Raw genomic sequence first — 16490 nt, 5'->3', positions numbered from 1 at the left:
ACATCCATTATGTGTACTGCTTCAGTTGCTTTAAAACTGGCAATGATTTAGAGGCAATTCAGTACAATGACCTACATGTAAATAGTATTTATATGCAGTTTTGTTTACTTTATGCCCCCTTACTAACCAAGACTATGGTACATGTATATTCATTACTTTTTGATATTTACTTCAGATGCATTCCAGTCCCAGCTGCTGCTACATGTATTTACGCTTTCAGTAACTTTAATACACTTTTTTTTTCAAACTAAATTCCAGTCGCTGATGTACCAGAATGTATTAGCTGCACAGTATCGTAACAGTTTAGCCAATGAATTAATGATGTACCATATGAAGGTAACTAGGTAGATTGCCGTGTCGTATCAATATTGTAGCACTAAACAATCTACCCTCCAGTATTTATTTTTCTACAACACACCTTCTGGGTTTTTATTTTTTTTTTAGTTTACTTTTTCAGCCCTTTTATTTTGGTTTGCTTCAGCTTCTGTTAACATGTGGTAACCCTGACTGTATCATCCTTGTAGCTTCTTCACTGACATTGTTTTTCAGGCTTGCTGGCTGCTCCTACTAAAACTGGGATATTTTAAAGGGTGGCTGCTGATTTAGGAAACCGTTACGGCTGTTAGGTTGTAGAATTAGAGGGTAAAGACTCTCTCAGAGACGGGCTTTTTGTACAATGATGGGGATGACTGTTTTCCTTTTTGCAGTGTCTTATGTACAAGAAGCTTCAAGACTCACAACACAGAAATAGATTAGCAAATGAACTAATGATATTTCATATGCAGGTTGGTCTTTCTTTTCTATCAACCAAATATTAAGAAAGATGTTTAAAAAAGAGTAAACAAATATTTTCTGATACCATAAATATATCAAGTGAACAGTTTTCTTTTTTATACCATAAACGATGGTATGCATAAATGCAGCATGAACAAAGTGTACCTCAGTTTGACTTCAACTTCCATCTTTGATTGTTCGTCTTCCATGTATTTTTGAAATTTTTATTATAGTCATCTTGATCTGGAATGTGTTTTTCCCCTGAACCTTATATGTCTTTTGAGTTTACATTACACACTTTCTTTGCACCTAAATCAGTATAATTGCAATTTTGCTACACTTGCATGTGTTTAAGTCAAAATAAAAATTGATTAAATGGAAAGAATTTGAGAGCAAATGAGAATATTTTTGATTTAATTATCATGGGAAATATTGAGGCTTCTACATGTACATTTACATGTGAATAAATAAATAATGGTACTTAAGTTTTTTCTGCCTTAATTAACACTAATCATTAAATAACCAGTGTGTTTACAAAGATTCTCTTTACTGCATCAGACTTTCTAAGATAGTAATACATGTATTATCTTCTAGTAATGAATTTATAATACTAATTTCTTGCTGGTATTTTTATTTATTAATAAGCTTTATCTATTATTGTATCTCAAATACTGAATATTTAATCACTTATCTCTTTTAATTTCATGTATTTCAAAGTGATATTTCATTTTCATATTTCACTTTTTACTTAAAAAAAATTAAAAATTAAACAATGAAATGCTTTCTTTGGTGATTTATACTAGATCTGAAGGTGGCAATATTGCAGAAAAAATACATAATCTGTTAATGTGAGTTATGTAAATTTTTTTCTGCAATGATTGCTACCTTCATAACCAGCATGAATCATCTAAGAAAACATTTTTGGTTGTTTATATTTACATCTTTCTTTTAACAAAATAATAGATTGATTGTAAAAAAGTAAGTAAAATTCCTTAAGTACTGTTAATGTATATCAGTATGTTAAACATCAACTAAAAGAAACAGCCAAATTGTCTCCCGTGAGACTTAGAGATCGAGTCTGACATCATCATGATTATTTCATGCAGTCCATGATTTTTCCTGAATTCAGTGCTCCACTTTCTATTGAATGGAACATGAGCCAAAAATAATCAAAGTGAAACATTCTTTTACAACAATACCTAACTCCACTTTATGAATTTGAATGGAATGATTATTTAAATTTTGACTATGCTTATCATAAAGATATGATTTTTGAAAAATAAATTTTAAAATTTAGATTTCTCCAGATGATGTAGAAGGGTTGCTTTCAAGAGACATTCCTTCCGTGGCACTGTGGGGAGTGGAGTTTGATAAATTCCCCTTCCCTCCCAGGGAAATTCCCGAGCCAGAAACACCTTTGGTTAGTTTTTCAATTTTTATTTTAATGTGTCCTATTTGTCATAGATTCTTTTCATATTAATATTTATTTCAGGAAAAAACTAATAAATTGTAAATTTTGGAACTTTGAAGGTTGTAACAAAATTGTATTTTTATAATATATATAATTTTTATAAATATTTATAATTTTGTATTCATTGAGTTAGTAGCTGCAAAATTTATTGTTTCTATCAATATAATATTCTGCCCCTAAATAAAAAAAAGATTAGTGTATACAGGATTATTTTAGCCTCAGGTAAGTTTTGCCCTTCTACACTTGCAAACCGTTTTGCCCCGTCTTGAACTTACCCAGACACTGTTAAGTTTAACGAGAGATAATTTTAGACATTTAAATTCACCCAGTCTTAAATTTGCCCGCTGACAACGAGGGCAAAAGAGGCGAAAATAAAATGAGGGCGACTATTACCCTGAATACAATATACTTATAAGTATCATACATATTGATACAATGCACTATATGTCATTGTGATGCATGGAGAAATTATTTAAATCTGCATTTAAAATTTAAAAAATAATTCAAAATTGAATTTTACTGGATTAAATTTGAAATTATGCATAGATATTTGAGGTAAATGTACTTATATTTTGGATTGTTTCCTTTTAGTGCGTGTTGGCCATGTTTGAAGATCTGGGTTTTCTGTCTAGATGGAGAATAAGAAAGGATACTCTTGTTCGGTAATTGTACATTTTTTGATTAGGATATTAAAGATACTGAGAAATCATTTTGATATTCATATTTTTTTCTTTTATTCCAATAAGTTTAACGATAGTCTAATAATTTTCAGTGAAAGTACATGTACATGCATTTGTCATCAATTTTTTCATAGGTTTGTTTTGATGGTGAAGAAAGGCTACAGAAATCCACCTTATCATAACTGGACCCACGCATTTGCTGTGGCACATTTTTGTTTCCTGTGCATCAAAAATTTAAATCTTCAACAGAGTCTAGAGTAAGAACCCACTATAAACTGAACATTTTATTTTTGCCATTTGGGCTGACCTAAGTTTCTTTGAAAATTTATGTACAGTAATTTGCCAGTACAGAAGGAGAGAATGAAAGCTTCAGATCTATTTAATTATTGTGAAAGGAAAGATTTTTAAAAATCAGATGTATGCAATATAGTTACAAAATGAAATGTTTAGGTAATTTTTCCCACACATTCTCCCTACATTTCCTTTTTACTAGAATCATACAACGAATTTTAACATGGCATTGTACATATACATGTATACGTTTATACTTTTATTAACTTTGTCTCTGAGCAAATTGAGAAAATTCTGGGGAAAGTTTATTTGTATTAAAGATAATAAAGAACAATCCTCTACAAGTCTGCATGTGATGTACTGTCATGCTAATGCTGTTGTGAATAAGAATTCAAAAGTAAATAATAATTATTTGTATTAAATACTAGTAGATATTGATAATTTTGGAACAAATAGCCATGCAAGCTTATCAGATATATATACCCTAGGGACAGACAACATTAAGCAAAGAATTATTTTTGTTTTAGATATTTGAAATAAGAATGGACATACGTGTAAAAAGCAAGCAAAAAACACAGTTACATGATTTTGAATTTAAATCATAGATATTTTAATGGAAGGGGGTATACATGTGTATGTTACATCTGAATTAGCTTGCCGAGTTGATCTTTCAGTGATATGGAATTGCTAGCTCTATTTGTGTCCAGTCTGGGACATGATTTAGACCACAGGGGTACTAATAATCAGTACCAAATGTCCTCCGTAAGTAAAGCTAGACCTCCAACTAGCATGGATTATCTTGTATGTTTTACATGCTCATGATACACGTCTCATATACAGTGCCCTATATATACATGTACCAGTTTAAGAAAAGTTCTGTCTGCAGGAATATTTTTGTCCTCTCAAGACTTTTACAAGACTCTGACCCATTTCAGATGGCTTTTCTAATGATTAAACTACATAGCCATTTTAAATTTGTTCACTGACAACGAGAGAGGATTTTGGCAAAATTGAATCGGCCACCAAAATGTCCCTGTAGACAGTTTGTACATGTGTATAATGTGCATTTTAACTACATGTATACTGATGGGTATATTTTGGGGGAAATATAGATAAAACAGGGAAGACTTTTGTTGCGATCTGTATATAGACGGTATCATTTGCTGTGGGTAGACATTGTGGAGTGTAATGGTTTCAGTAGCTGTGGGGTTTTGTGTTGTAATCAATTGTTTTACCTACTCTTTCAGTGATATAGAGCTGTTTGCATTATTTGTGTCGTGCTTGTGTCATGATTTGGATCATCGGGGTACAAATAATCAGTATCAAGTGGCCTCAGTAAGTAACACTGTATTCGGTACTGTCCACAATCATACTGATGTATTTTAAAAGCATGTACTAAATGTAAGTAATATACTGTCCGTGGCAATTGACTATCAATCCTAGAATTTCTCCTTTTAGATTTTTTACCTTGGTTTCAAAAAGATTTTTCTTATTTTCATAACCTGAAGAATTCACTGAAAACTTGCATGAACTGTATTTCTGAACATTGATGTATGTTTCCACAATTTCTTGTAATTGCTTACTAAGGAATTCAATATAGGTAATCATGAAACGTTAGTGGTGTTTATGTACTGAAAAAAATATCACGAATGAAAACACTGTATTAACATGTTAATTTGATACACATGGAAAATGGCAGCTCATTTATCATTCATTTTCAGAAATCTGTTCTGGCTGCTTTGTATAGCTCAGAGGGCTCTGTAATGGAGGTAAGAGAGTATACTAAACTTTTCTTTCCATAAAAGTTTTCAATTTTGTTGAAGATTCTTCTTTTTTTTTTAACTTGCTGAATATTTCTTTTTTTTTTAACTTGCTGAATATTTCTGCAATTTCAGAGACATCATTTTGCCCAGACAATGTGTATAGTGAACACTGACGGCTGCAATATTTTTGAGAACCTGTCTAGCAAGGATTACACCACGGTGCTGGACCTGGTCAGAGACATCATACTGGCCACAGACCTCGCTCATCACCTCAAAATCATGAACAGTCTCAAAGAGATGGCTAAAGGTAAAAGAGACTTCTGCTGGTTCTTATGGACAGTTTCAGTTTTAACAAATATGCATCTTTATTAAATTTTTGTTTATTTGATTGTAGTTGGTTTTGACACCAAAAACGAGAGGCACCACTCCTTATTGCTTTGTCTGCTGATGACTGCGTCTGATTTATCTGACCAAACGAAGCCATGGGACAACACAAAACATGTAGCGGTGAGGAGGAAATCTCTTATTTTGTGTCTATTGATTGGGTGGAATGTACCTTTAATACAGATTTATTTTTATTTGGAGAATTGCTCATGGTACATGTTGTAAAGAATGTTCCCCTTTCTGTGACAGGCGCTGATCTACAGGGAGTTCTTCTCACAGGGTGACATGGAGAAGTCGCTGGGACAAAAGCCAGCAGAGATGATGGACCGGGAGCGGGCCAGAATTCCGGACCTTCAGATTGGATTCCTGGACCACATCGCTCTCCCAGTTTACAAGTCAGTCAAAGCCAGAATGTTAATGTGCTAAACTTTAAACTCGTAGGAAAGGGATTAGGCTGCAAAGCAATGAATTCAGTTAATTTATTCTGTATATAATTATATAGTTGCTTGACATCAAAGACATTTAGAAGATTTTAGGAAATGTGATTTTAAAAATACAATGCAGTTCAATTCTTTACAATAAATAGTTTGTCCACCACTTTAAAGTGGATAAACATGAATTTACAAATTGTGTATATCTATATAATGTATATATATTACATGTATGTTCCACAAATCATGAGTGGTCAAGTTGAAATCATATCCTTTTGGTATTACAGAGTACTGGCGGACTTGTTTCCTGCATCAGGCATAGTGAGAGACACTGTGGTAGATAACCGCCGACACTGGGAGAAGATTTGTGCCCTGATCAAGATCCGGCGAGGCGGCAGCTGTGAACAGATGAGTTACGACCAGATCTTAGCCATGGAGGAGGAAGAGGCCAACGCAGAGATTGAAAACTACAACTTACAAAACCAGAAACAGAACGGGCGGTGACATCTGTACTGACCCAAAATATCAGCTAAATCTTCACAGAAAGAGAGAGATAGTGCACCATACATGTAATGAATATTTCATACTGATAAGTAGCTGTCCTCAGGCTTCTAGCTATGAGAGGGCACAACTAACTACTGTTGTGATATTAGCAGGATGAAAGAGAAGAGACACTTGGGTAATTTTTATCATGTGTTGAAGCTTTTTTTGTCCGTGAGCATGGGCAAATTATGTGCATGCATTTGTCTGCAGAATATATTGCCCCAGACCACCAAAGACAATTCCCAGATAGCAATTCCAATGTGGATTAAATGCAGCGAGCTCTCTGTTCATTTAGAAAGTATGTGTTGTTTATTTTACTGGTACTGTCAAATGTAGAACGTGATAAGTCGAACATATCAAGCCGACAGTCGTCAGTTGTCCCACAGCTGAATCCCAGAGATAACCATATCAATGATTAGCTTATTCTTCTCTCTCTCTCTCTCTCTCTCTCTCTCTCTCTCTCTCTCTAGTTCAATACCAAATAACAGTAAATCATATTTCTAGCTCACAGCCAATGCTGTAAAATGGCACAATTAATACTTATTTATCAATACAAGATGATACAATTCTGTTTCCTGAAACCATTCAAATTGTTTTTGTTAGCTGTTTTTTTTAGAGAGCACTATATTTATATTTTGTTATCCTAACTTATTCTTCGATGTTTTACACTGCATGTTTTCTATTTTTATCAAATCCAGAGTAACTTGTGCCAGATATTTTGACAGATGTCTAGCAATTCTATTTTCAGACATTACCATGCCTGATAATTTATTTTGTTTGTTTTGACTGTTATGCAACAAAAGAAATGAAGGGAGACTATAAATTCAAGCTACGCAAACCATCATAAATGATTACTAGATAATGGAGTTAGGGCATTTTTGAATATTTGTGCAGTATTATGTCAATGAGAGTAAATGTGTCCTGTGCTGAATTTACAGTGTCAATTAACCACCACCTATTTTAACCTTGAATTTTTATCCGATGTTTTTTTTATTATTTTAATCCCTTTAATTTATGGTTTTTGTTGTGTGTTTTGTTATAATCGTTATTTTGCACTCTGTAAAAGCAGTGATATGTTTGTTTATGGAGAAAACATTTACACCAGAAATCTCTTTACCAAAAGTTCAAGAATTTTTTTTTTCATGATGAAGTCATGCACCCTCCATTACCTATATGTATAGTCCCTGGCTTTGTACAAGTCAGTTGGTGTGCGTGAGATGTAAGTGGCAGGACAGGCTATCCAAGAAAAAAATTAGATCTGCAGGCTTCTATATTTCTAGAATATTTAATACTCAGCCATTAAGTCGGAGAGATCTTCTTGAAGGCTTTTATACGTGTACGAAATTGTCAAGATTTTTTTTTATTTTACAACAAAAAGATGATGTACATGAATATTGCATTGCAAAAATCCATGATTATGATGTGAATGTTCCATTTATCATATACACCAGTGTAAATTATTTCAGCATACCTCTAGTGATATTTGATAGATATAAGCAAGAGGAAATATTTTAGTAAATGTGCTGTCATAAGAAAAATTACTAAATGTCTTGTCTAGTATTTATTATTATTTATAATACTCCAAAGCTTGCTGAAATCCCATATATATGAATCCGTTAACTTGGCAACAAAACCCACAAATTTATGTGTGGAAGTTTTGCTGTCATGAGTGATATCCTATGTCAATTAATTTAAATGCAAAAGTTGTTTTTATTTTCCATTTTGCAGGAAAGTACTATTTTTACAATTAAGTGTACTTTTTTTTTTAAATTCCAGATTACACCATCTTTGTAATTGATGTTGGGTTCATGATATAATATATTGAGTTCTTGTATGTTATAAGGAAACGTTTCTCTTCCTGATGTTGCTGATTAAATTTTAAGTACCTGACGTCACGTTTTGTTCTTGCACCCATTGGATGATAAAACGTACAGGTTTTCAGTAACCAGATTAATGGGTTAATGGGCTACATTGAGACTTATACAAAGAAATGTGGCTGGAAGTACATGTACATCATAATGAAAATTTCGTCACCGTTTTAAAATTTTCAAATTGAACAATATTCTCCGTAAAATGCATTTTAAAAATCTTTAAAAAGGAAAAGAATGTAGAATTCTAAGCAGTTTTGAAATCGGGACTTGCATTTCAGTTACCTAATAAATAGTATGCTAAACATTATAGCGTTTGTCATCTAAATTGTTAAGGTCGGATGACACGTTCCTCGAAAAATGATAATTATTTTTCAAATTTCAACGCCTGATAATATACCAAATAAAATAATTGTTATTTATCATCACTTTTAAAATATTAAAATATACATATTTATGCCAAAAAAATTATATCAGCAGTTCAAGTGCATTTTCAATAAGATTAAATAGGACATTTCATACTCTAGTATTTTGCACCAATGCCTAATAATGCACCCTAATTATTTGCAAGAAAGTTTGTCAAAATAGTAGTTAATAGCAAAAAATTCCTGAAAAAGGTTATATAAAATTGAGGAACGTGTCGTCTGACCTTAAAGGAATATATCAATTATATGTACATGTATTTACATGTTATACTTTTATATCACATGTATTTCGAAAGAAAGTTTATCACGATATGGAGGTATAGATTTATGTCATTCACATAAGGGATTTTATAAAGTTTTTGGTAGGGAGGGAACGCACAAATTACACTCGCTCATACGTGATAATATACTCGGGGTAACATTGGTCCACGGCATACACGACGAATTCCCGGAACAGCCACGGTCCGTCACCAACAACGCTGTCGAATCGGTCGTGCATATCGACACAGTTGTCGCGCATGCAACCGGAACTGGTACAGGGGGGTCTTCTGTACTTCTTGGGGTTCGAGTCCAAGCATAGGTATGATTTGCCAATGAGCATCCGCATCAAAAGCATTCTTTTCTTGCCAGGAGTTCGGTCGGTTTTAGAATCTGAAGTTTTAATTGGAAAAGAAAGGATTAAAATGTGTACTTATCTATAATGCTATATTACGAAGTTTAAGTGGTATTTGTTGATCATAAATTTATGACACATTTTAAAGATAATTAAAATATTTTAGTAGATTTAAGAAAAATTGAACAATTCAGCATTCTATAGAGAGTTTGACACCTTAAATGCCAACAAGGTTATCTTTTAAAAAGATTGGCGAGCTAGCGCTGTAGCCATCATAAAACACAGAAGAAGATTTCTAAAACATTGGTTTAAATTTCTGAATCGATTGATTAACAATAGGAAGGCACAGTGGTGTATTGCAATTATGCTGGAGTGGGGTCTCAATTTAGAATTGTTAATTTTTTTTAGAGTGGGCTTAAAATCGGCAATGTCATAGCTCATTGACTGCCTTAATCATTAAGTATCTGTTATACTTTAATTTCAATTTCGAGGTGAAAATTTTCAGAACTATTGGTACTGTTTTGTAGCAATCGTATCTTCTCGGAAATGTTTTCCGAGCTTGAAGGAATTTAAGTTAAAGCTAACTATTTATTATAATATTTAAAATTACACTTTGCTTTATAAGACCTAAGCTACTGTTACTTTTTGACATTTACAATAAAACACAAAACTTCATGTGAAGATGATAAAACGAAATTCAAATGGTACAGTTTATCTAAAATAGTGCAGTATTCCCAGAATCCCCCACTATGGAGTCGAACATGCGTATTCCAGTGAAAAAGACTAACGTAGTTGCTAGCGCTCGAGAGCGCTAGCAATAACTTCGCTTATACAATTCAGTCAAATCTCAAATATTGTTCTATATTCAAGGTTATTTAACTGTACGGTACGTAAGTCAAAAGATGTAAAAAGTAAATGAATTATACCTACCCACATACTGATCGGCTTTCGTCGAACTCTCGGCCCCGTAAATCCCCATTCCGAACATGGCATTTGCACTACTCATTCTAAAGTCTAGTCCTTGATGAATGATGGTTTGTAAAACATCTGGCTTAGTACCATGAAACATGTAATGTTCGTTAATTTCCGGGAAAATTTCTTCCTTGAGCGGGGTTGTTAATTTGGCGTGCGTCTGAATTGGCCCTTTATTTGGGAATGGAAGATCCTCAAGGCGCGGGAATTCGTATGTTCCGTCGTCTGCCAAAGCGCGGAAGAACTCCTGCCGTTTGATGGCATATTTAGCGAATAGTTCCAGGTTTTCGATCCGTTCTACACTGTAAATTTTGATAGAGGAATGGCTCAGTCCCACCGCGTCGCGACCCTGACCGACGGCTTGCTTGTCCCAGGTGCCGTAAACGAGGCTCCGTACGGCCGCGTCAGTGATGCTGTCCACGGGCACCACTACAGGTTTACGATTGACCTGATATAGTCGGAACACCTCGGGCAAAGGGCGGCACTTCGGAAAGTGAGTCCAATATGGAGGCGACTGCGTGAATTCGTGAGCAAGGCTGGCCCAGAACTCCGGCGAGCACTTCAGTTTGTCCGAGGTATTTACCGTGCCAATCAGCATGGTGATGATTTCTCTCTTGCAGGCCTTGACGTGGTCTCTTTCCCCTTTTAAGTCGATGTTACCCGACTTTTGATCTAGAATTATAATATATAGAAAGAAATATGAAGAGAATCAAACCCAGACTCGTAAATCTTGCATGCTTGTATTTGTTTTAGTACACTGAATTCTCACCGATTTCCAGGCGTATGTGTCTTTGGCCTCTTTTGGACGCCGTTTCGTGAATGCGTCCCTTCATTCTTAGAGGCAGACACTTGTTTTCTGGATTTGTTATGTGTTCTGTGCATAGGAGTCTGTCGTCGAGTCCGGAGAGAACCTTGCCGACAACGTCTTGCCTCGTTTTGGTGAGTAGTGACACAGATATAGAACAACTTATCGCATCGCCGTCATCATCGGAATCATCTTGATAGGAAAAATTATAAAACAGTAGAACACAATTGCAAGTTCTCACTTTTAATGGGGGATTATCACATTCTTTAATATTAACATTAATATCAAAGGTATTCATGCAGCAAGTTTGGGTATCTTGCTGTACTATATATAATTGTAGTTACTGTAATTTTCTATGCACTTAATCTCATAGATTTTAGCAAAAAGTTGCGAGTGAAATGGATGACTTTGTCTAACCCAAAACAACCGATTTCCTAGATGGAAGAAACTTGGAAGCTTCTCTTACAAACCCAATGATTTTTTAGTGGTAAATTAGGTAGCGTACCAGCATTAGATGAGGCTGCTGAGCCACAAGAGGCACCGCTGTTTGTTTGACGAAGCACATGCGTCAAAGCATCGTATTCGGAAGGACTGTACGCAACAAAGGTTACCTGCTGTTGAAGAGAAAAAAAAGGAAAACAATGTAGTAGTGGAAGTAGTTATGATAACATTGTTATCAGTTATGTGGTTTTCTCAGCCTTTGGTAGTAAATATCACAGAATTACCGAGCCGGATATTGCCTAGGTCGTGTTTTACATATAGATGGCGCTGAACCGGAAACCAATGCAAGAATCGGAAATCAACGCAACACCTGAGAATACCTGTATATAGTATAAATATATGTTTCCGCTTTATGAAAATATACATAGGCAGAAACATACATGTATTTGCTTGTATCGGAACCTTACTTTGAGTTGACCTGTTGAAATGGCTTTGCAAGCCGTCTGCATCATTGTTTCAGCTGTGGTTTTGACTGGATATTGTAACATTCTCCCACATCCTAACATGGGTAGAGATATAGACGTCATTCCACCCTGAATACACATCTGGAAGCACTCTTCCACTATCTGTGGAAATCCCTATGAAGGAAGACAAATTATACAAAGTGTTGATTAGGTTTACCATTATTATTTATCGGTGAGATATATAATTACTGATTTATATGGAGGTTTGAGGGCCTATCAATTATTTCCCAGATCTAACATTATATTTTTTTAGATACGATATTTAAAGCAATAAACTAGTCTTAAGTGAAGTAATATTCCAACAGTTCGAATATTTCCCTGTATACTTATACATGACTCTTCTTCTCAAGGAGAAACATATACGTCTAAAAATGACCACAACCATCCAGCCCTCTTAATTCTATTCGAAACATGCATATGTTATCCAAAAAACACGCATTGCACGGATGTGGGATCTTTTTACCTTTTGTGCCATCATGTCTGTCCAGGGTTGGAGTACGACCGTGTACACGAACTTGCATTTAAGGTTTCCGCCAACTGTTGTGATGACGCTGACACCTTTCTGTCGTGATTTTACGCCCTTAAGAGCCTGTAGAAAAAAGGAAATTATAAAGAGATGTTTTCTTTTAAAACACATTTTCCATCGCATAACTTTACGCCAAATTACAAATAATTTGACATATATAGTAAATAACACGTGTTCGAAATATAACTCCTCTCCGTTAGCGAGGGGTGGCGTTTTAAGAGGCGAATAATCACTATTGGCTAATGAAGATGACTATTTCTTTTCACTTTATATAGTATACGTAAAATGCATTTATATGACAAAAAAATGTAAGGCTCTCAAATGCCCATATATAATTATTCAGAATAACAATTATCTTTGTAGCTTATTAATATTTTTTTGAATCGATCTTGCGGTAATAAAGTACATGTAATACATTCATAAAATTAAAAGTGCACACACTATCCTAAATAACATGAAGAGGAAACGCAAATATCAATGCCATTAGTGGTACAGGTCCTACATTAAAATATCGGTAACAAGGTTTGTTTTTCAACATGTACATATCTAGGTTTCGCTTGTTTTGCTTTAGATATACTAGGGAAATACAGAATAAAATTTAGATAGGAAGTGGCCATTGTGTGTCCTTATGGGTCACATTCATCGTATTGAATCTGCTTTGTGCAAATAAGGACCAAAGACAACTTTTTGATAAGTGAAATGATTCACAAGGCTTCATAGATATCCCAATACCATGTCGCAGAGAACCAAATCCGCCTACAGCCATATAAGCATCAGACAGACATTCAGGCAATCATGTTGTATACGGATGAGAAGCAAGGAAAAACATTTGTTATAAGCAGCGAAAACAAGGAGGAATATACTACATATGTGCGTCTGGCAAGGAAATGAAAGTCGGCATAGGGAAGGATAAGAAAGACCGAAATGCCAAACAGGCAGAATATTCTTTAGGCAAGGAAAACCCTGGAGCTCGAAATCTCTACACGGTCACGTAGAAGCTAGCAGGTGAACAAACGTCTAGAGTAAAGATGGAAATCTACTTGATAACAGCAGCAGAGGGAAATCTGGAAATACCAGTATAAGCACCAGCAAGAAGATCATTATATATGTCTCTAAGAAATGGGGAAGGAAGCAGGGCTTAGCAGGGACTAAGTTATTTGAGTTAAAATGAAGACATCCACTGCCGTGTTGCAAAGCACAATCAACATGATCTAGGACGTGTCCTGTAAGGAAGGATGATCTAGGACGTGTCCTATAAGGAAGGATGATCTAGGACGTGTCCTATAAGGAAGGATGATCTAGGACGTGTCCAATAAGGAAGGATGATCTAGGACGTGTCTTATAAGGAAGGATGATCTAGGACGTGTAAAACTCTAGGGCTCTAGGAAGGACATTTAGAGGAATTAGCAATTGCGAAGGAATCATGCTTCTGCAATCCTTGGAATCAAAGTAAAAAAACCTGTAATCAAACTCTCTGACCATCAAACCGACTTACTCTACTGGGCGTCGCACTCATATATTTCTTATTTGTGTTTTATGTTACATTGATATATAAATTTGTTGATTTCAAACAAGTTCATTACGAATTATGGTACAGTGTACACATCATTTTTAAATAGAACACCACAGATATTATGTTCATTCGTATTAGTACACACCCGTCTAATTGTACAGAATACATACCTTTACTAGAGCACTTCCCCCAGCCTTGCAGATAAATTTGGAAATGACACTTTTCTGAAAATCCAGATCTGGCCCCACTACATTCACTATAACATCCGCCTTAAAAGGGTATTTAGTTACAAGTGATTCAATTCGGTATACAATTACTAGTAATTCAACAAAGCTTAGAAAATTAAGTATACAATTAACAGTCGTTCAATAAAATATAAAAAAACGTACAACACAAACTTAAATATGTACCCGTTATTTAAGAAAGTATACTTAAATTTAAAAGGAAACAATTTAAATTGTAATCCCAGTAAAGCATAGATAAAGCTTTTTATGATTAAGTACAGAAATTCAAAGCAGATGAAATATAAAAGCGTCTGAGTGATAGAGTCACTGACCGTTTCCTTGGTGATGTCACCCTGTTTGACCGTGACCTCTGTGTTCTGAATAGTGGATGACGTCGACTTATACGCTGGGGCAGACGGTTCGGACATTCTTTTCAGAAGTCTCAATGGAAATGGAGATGCCGACATAGGAACCCTGCGTGAAGCGTAAAAAACATGGCATTTTGTAATGAATAAGAATACGGCAAACGGCGAATACTGTATTTTGTCGTTGATAAGGAAAATACGTAATACATTGGCATAGAGCATGTAGATTTGAGTTTCTTCTCTTATACGTTGTTACCATCTTTTTAATTTCATGAAATTGCTATAAGTATGACCTTTAAACTTCTTATTCCAATGAATTTATTTTGTTAAAATAAAAGTGTGGGGTTTTTTTTAAAAGAATTAAAACTTGTTTAAATAAGAAAGACAACTCTCAGATGTAATTTTTTAAATATGAAAAAGAATAGATACGGTGATTTCAAATTAACAGTATATACACATGTACTAGTCCTTGGGGTGTGATACATACACCTGAGTCTGACTCTGGTCCTGTCGGGGGGTTTGGGAACGCCTCCGCCCAAAGCGCCTCTTGGGAGTCGTCCTGAACTTGATGTGGATTTTACAGTCGTATCTCTCTTCCAGTTCGGATACCACTTTCTTTCCTTTTCCGCATTTCAGCAAACGTGCCAGTAGCTGCATGTCTTCCTCTGTTGTTGTGAAGGAAATTCATACGCTTATTTACATGTACCTTGTTTCGTTTAATTTCGAAGTTTCGTAGAAAAACATGCACCAACATGTCATATTTGAAAAAAATTAGTACCATGTCATTTAATTTAATTGCTCCTCCTAAAAATGTGAAACCTTGCAGGCTATTGTTTGTCACTAGTTTACAGATCCAACAGTTTACATCACATTGCAAAAACAATTTATAAAACGGTATATAATTATTCGACTGAACATCATCTGAGTTATGTCTAATTATGAGAGCTCAATGGCCGTTGCCATTTCAGTGACGTCGGAGGCAAATTGAATCTTGACCACCCCCCCCCCCCCCCCCGTTCCGACGCATGTACATTTTTAGACTGTAATGATCTCCCTTAGAAGAAGGGCCCGATATAAAAAAAAATACGAAAACGTAAGTTAAAATATCATATATACATATGAATTTTTTACTTTAACAAATCATATCTTAAATTTTAGGTAGATCTGTTAGTAACTTGTTGACCATCCAGTCTTTTTAAAATGGTTCTCCTACCGTCTCTGCAGATTTTTGACAGATCCAAGCTCTGTGAACCATCCCCGTCACTGGACCTAGTCTGCCTGGACGAGCCAGAATGGCCATTATTCATCCACTGTCCCTCGGCTCGTGAAGAATATCCGTTACTGCTTTCTTCACTAGCACGCCACTCCGCCATCTTGTGGGTAATCCTGCCGATAGGTCAATGAACGAAAAATCAAATACAACCCATCTTAAAATTCAATTACCAAATTGTTAAAGATTTTAAACGAAAAAATAGAAACGTAGTTGTTAAGCTTCATAAAGAAAAGAAAATTACCTCGAAAGGCTAGTTTCATCAATCAAAAATTCCAAAAAATAAAAAAGTCAGAAACATCCGTCCGTATCGAAGGCATTGATTGTACTAGTATGACTTATATTTAGTAACCATGACACAATCATTGTAACTTCCTCTCTCAAAGAGTCGACAAAACGTTATTATTGTGTATTGGGAACATGTGGTTGTTGATATTTGTATATATTTCCTCATTTTAATCACGCCTATCCGATGTTTATTTTCAACCCATTGCTATTTCTGCACGTGTGACGCTGTTTGAAATCGGCGTGGTTGTCAATTTATAGGTTTCTTCCAAGCACGTGCACTTGTAGGCAAATATTTGAAGTACATTCATGCACGTATCTA

The 16490-nt window shown here is 35.0% G+C and overlaps 2 protein-coding genes across 7 annotated transcripts in view; one reads left to right on the top strand and one right to left on the bottom strand.

Annotated features, from left to right (window-relative positions):
* The window catches only part of LOC128191722 (cGMP-dependent 3',5'-cyclic phosphodiesterase-like), a 52576-nt gene extending 44349 nt beyond the window's left edge, over positions 1-8227 (top strand). For 4 of the 6 annotated variants that reach the window (XM_052863942.1, XM_052863944.1, XM_052863943.1 and 1 more), the window contains exons 21-30: positions 259-336; positions 2072-2194; positions 2837-2907; positions 3060-3182; positions 4464-4551; positions 4938-4985; positions 5112-5286; positions 5374-5486; positions 5613-5758; positions 6082-8227. In XM_052863942.1, the coding sequence (XP_052719902.1) occupies positions 259-336; positions 2072-2194; positions 2837-2907; positions 3060-3182; positions 4464-4551; positions 4938-4985; positions 5112-5286; positions 5374-5486; positions 5613-5758; positions 6082-6298 (1182 nt within the window). In that variant the 3' untranslated portion in view covers positions 6299-8227. Of the gene's footprint in view, positions 1-258; positions 337-707; positions 786-2071; positions 2195-2836; positions 2908-3059; positions 3183-3890; positions 3979-4463; positions 4552-4937; positions 4986-5111; positions 5287-5373; positions 5487-5612; positions 5759-6081 lie in introns of all 6 variants that reach the window. The other 2 variants (XM_052863941.1, XM_052863940.1) reach the window with 2 other exon arrangements.
* Positions 7322-16261, bottom strand: LOC128191723 (uncharacterized). Its single transcript, XM_052863945.1, has 11 exons — positions 16128-16261; positions 15827-15999; positions 15101-15278; positions 14581-14722; positions 14195-14293; positions 12449-12574; positions 11929-12099; positions 11526-11634; positions 10985-11212; positions 10174-10887; positions 7322-9281 (listed from the first exon to the last, which is right to left on the bottom strand). Exons 2-11 carry the CDS (start codon positions 15984-15986, stop codon positions 9013-9015), a joined length of 2196 nt encoding a protein of 731 aa, XP_052719905.1. The 5' UTR covers positions 15987-15999; positions 16128-16261; the 3' UTR covers positions 7322-9012.
* Between the last annotated feature and the right edge of the window lie 229 nt (positions 16262-16490).

This window comes from Crassostrea angulata, chromosome 7, assembly GCF_025612915.1.
Source record: "Crassostrea angulata isolate pt1a10 chromosome 7, ASM2561291v2, whole genome shotgun sequence".
NCBI lineage: Eukaryota > Metazoa > Mollusca > Bivalvia > Ostreida > Ostreidae > Magallana > Magallana angulata.
Note: the sequence above shows the minus strand (reverse complement) of the source record. Positions and strands in the feature narration are given on the sequence as shown.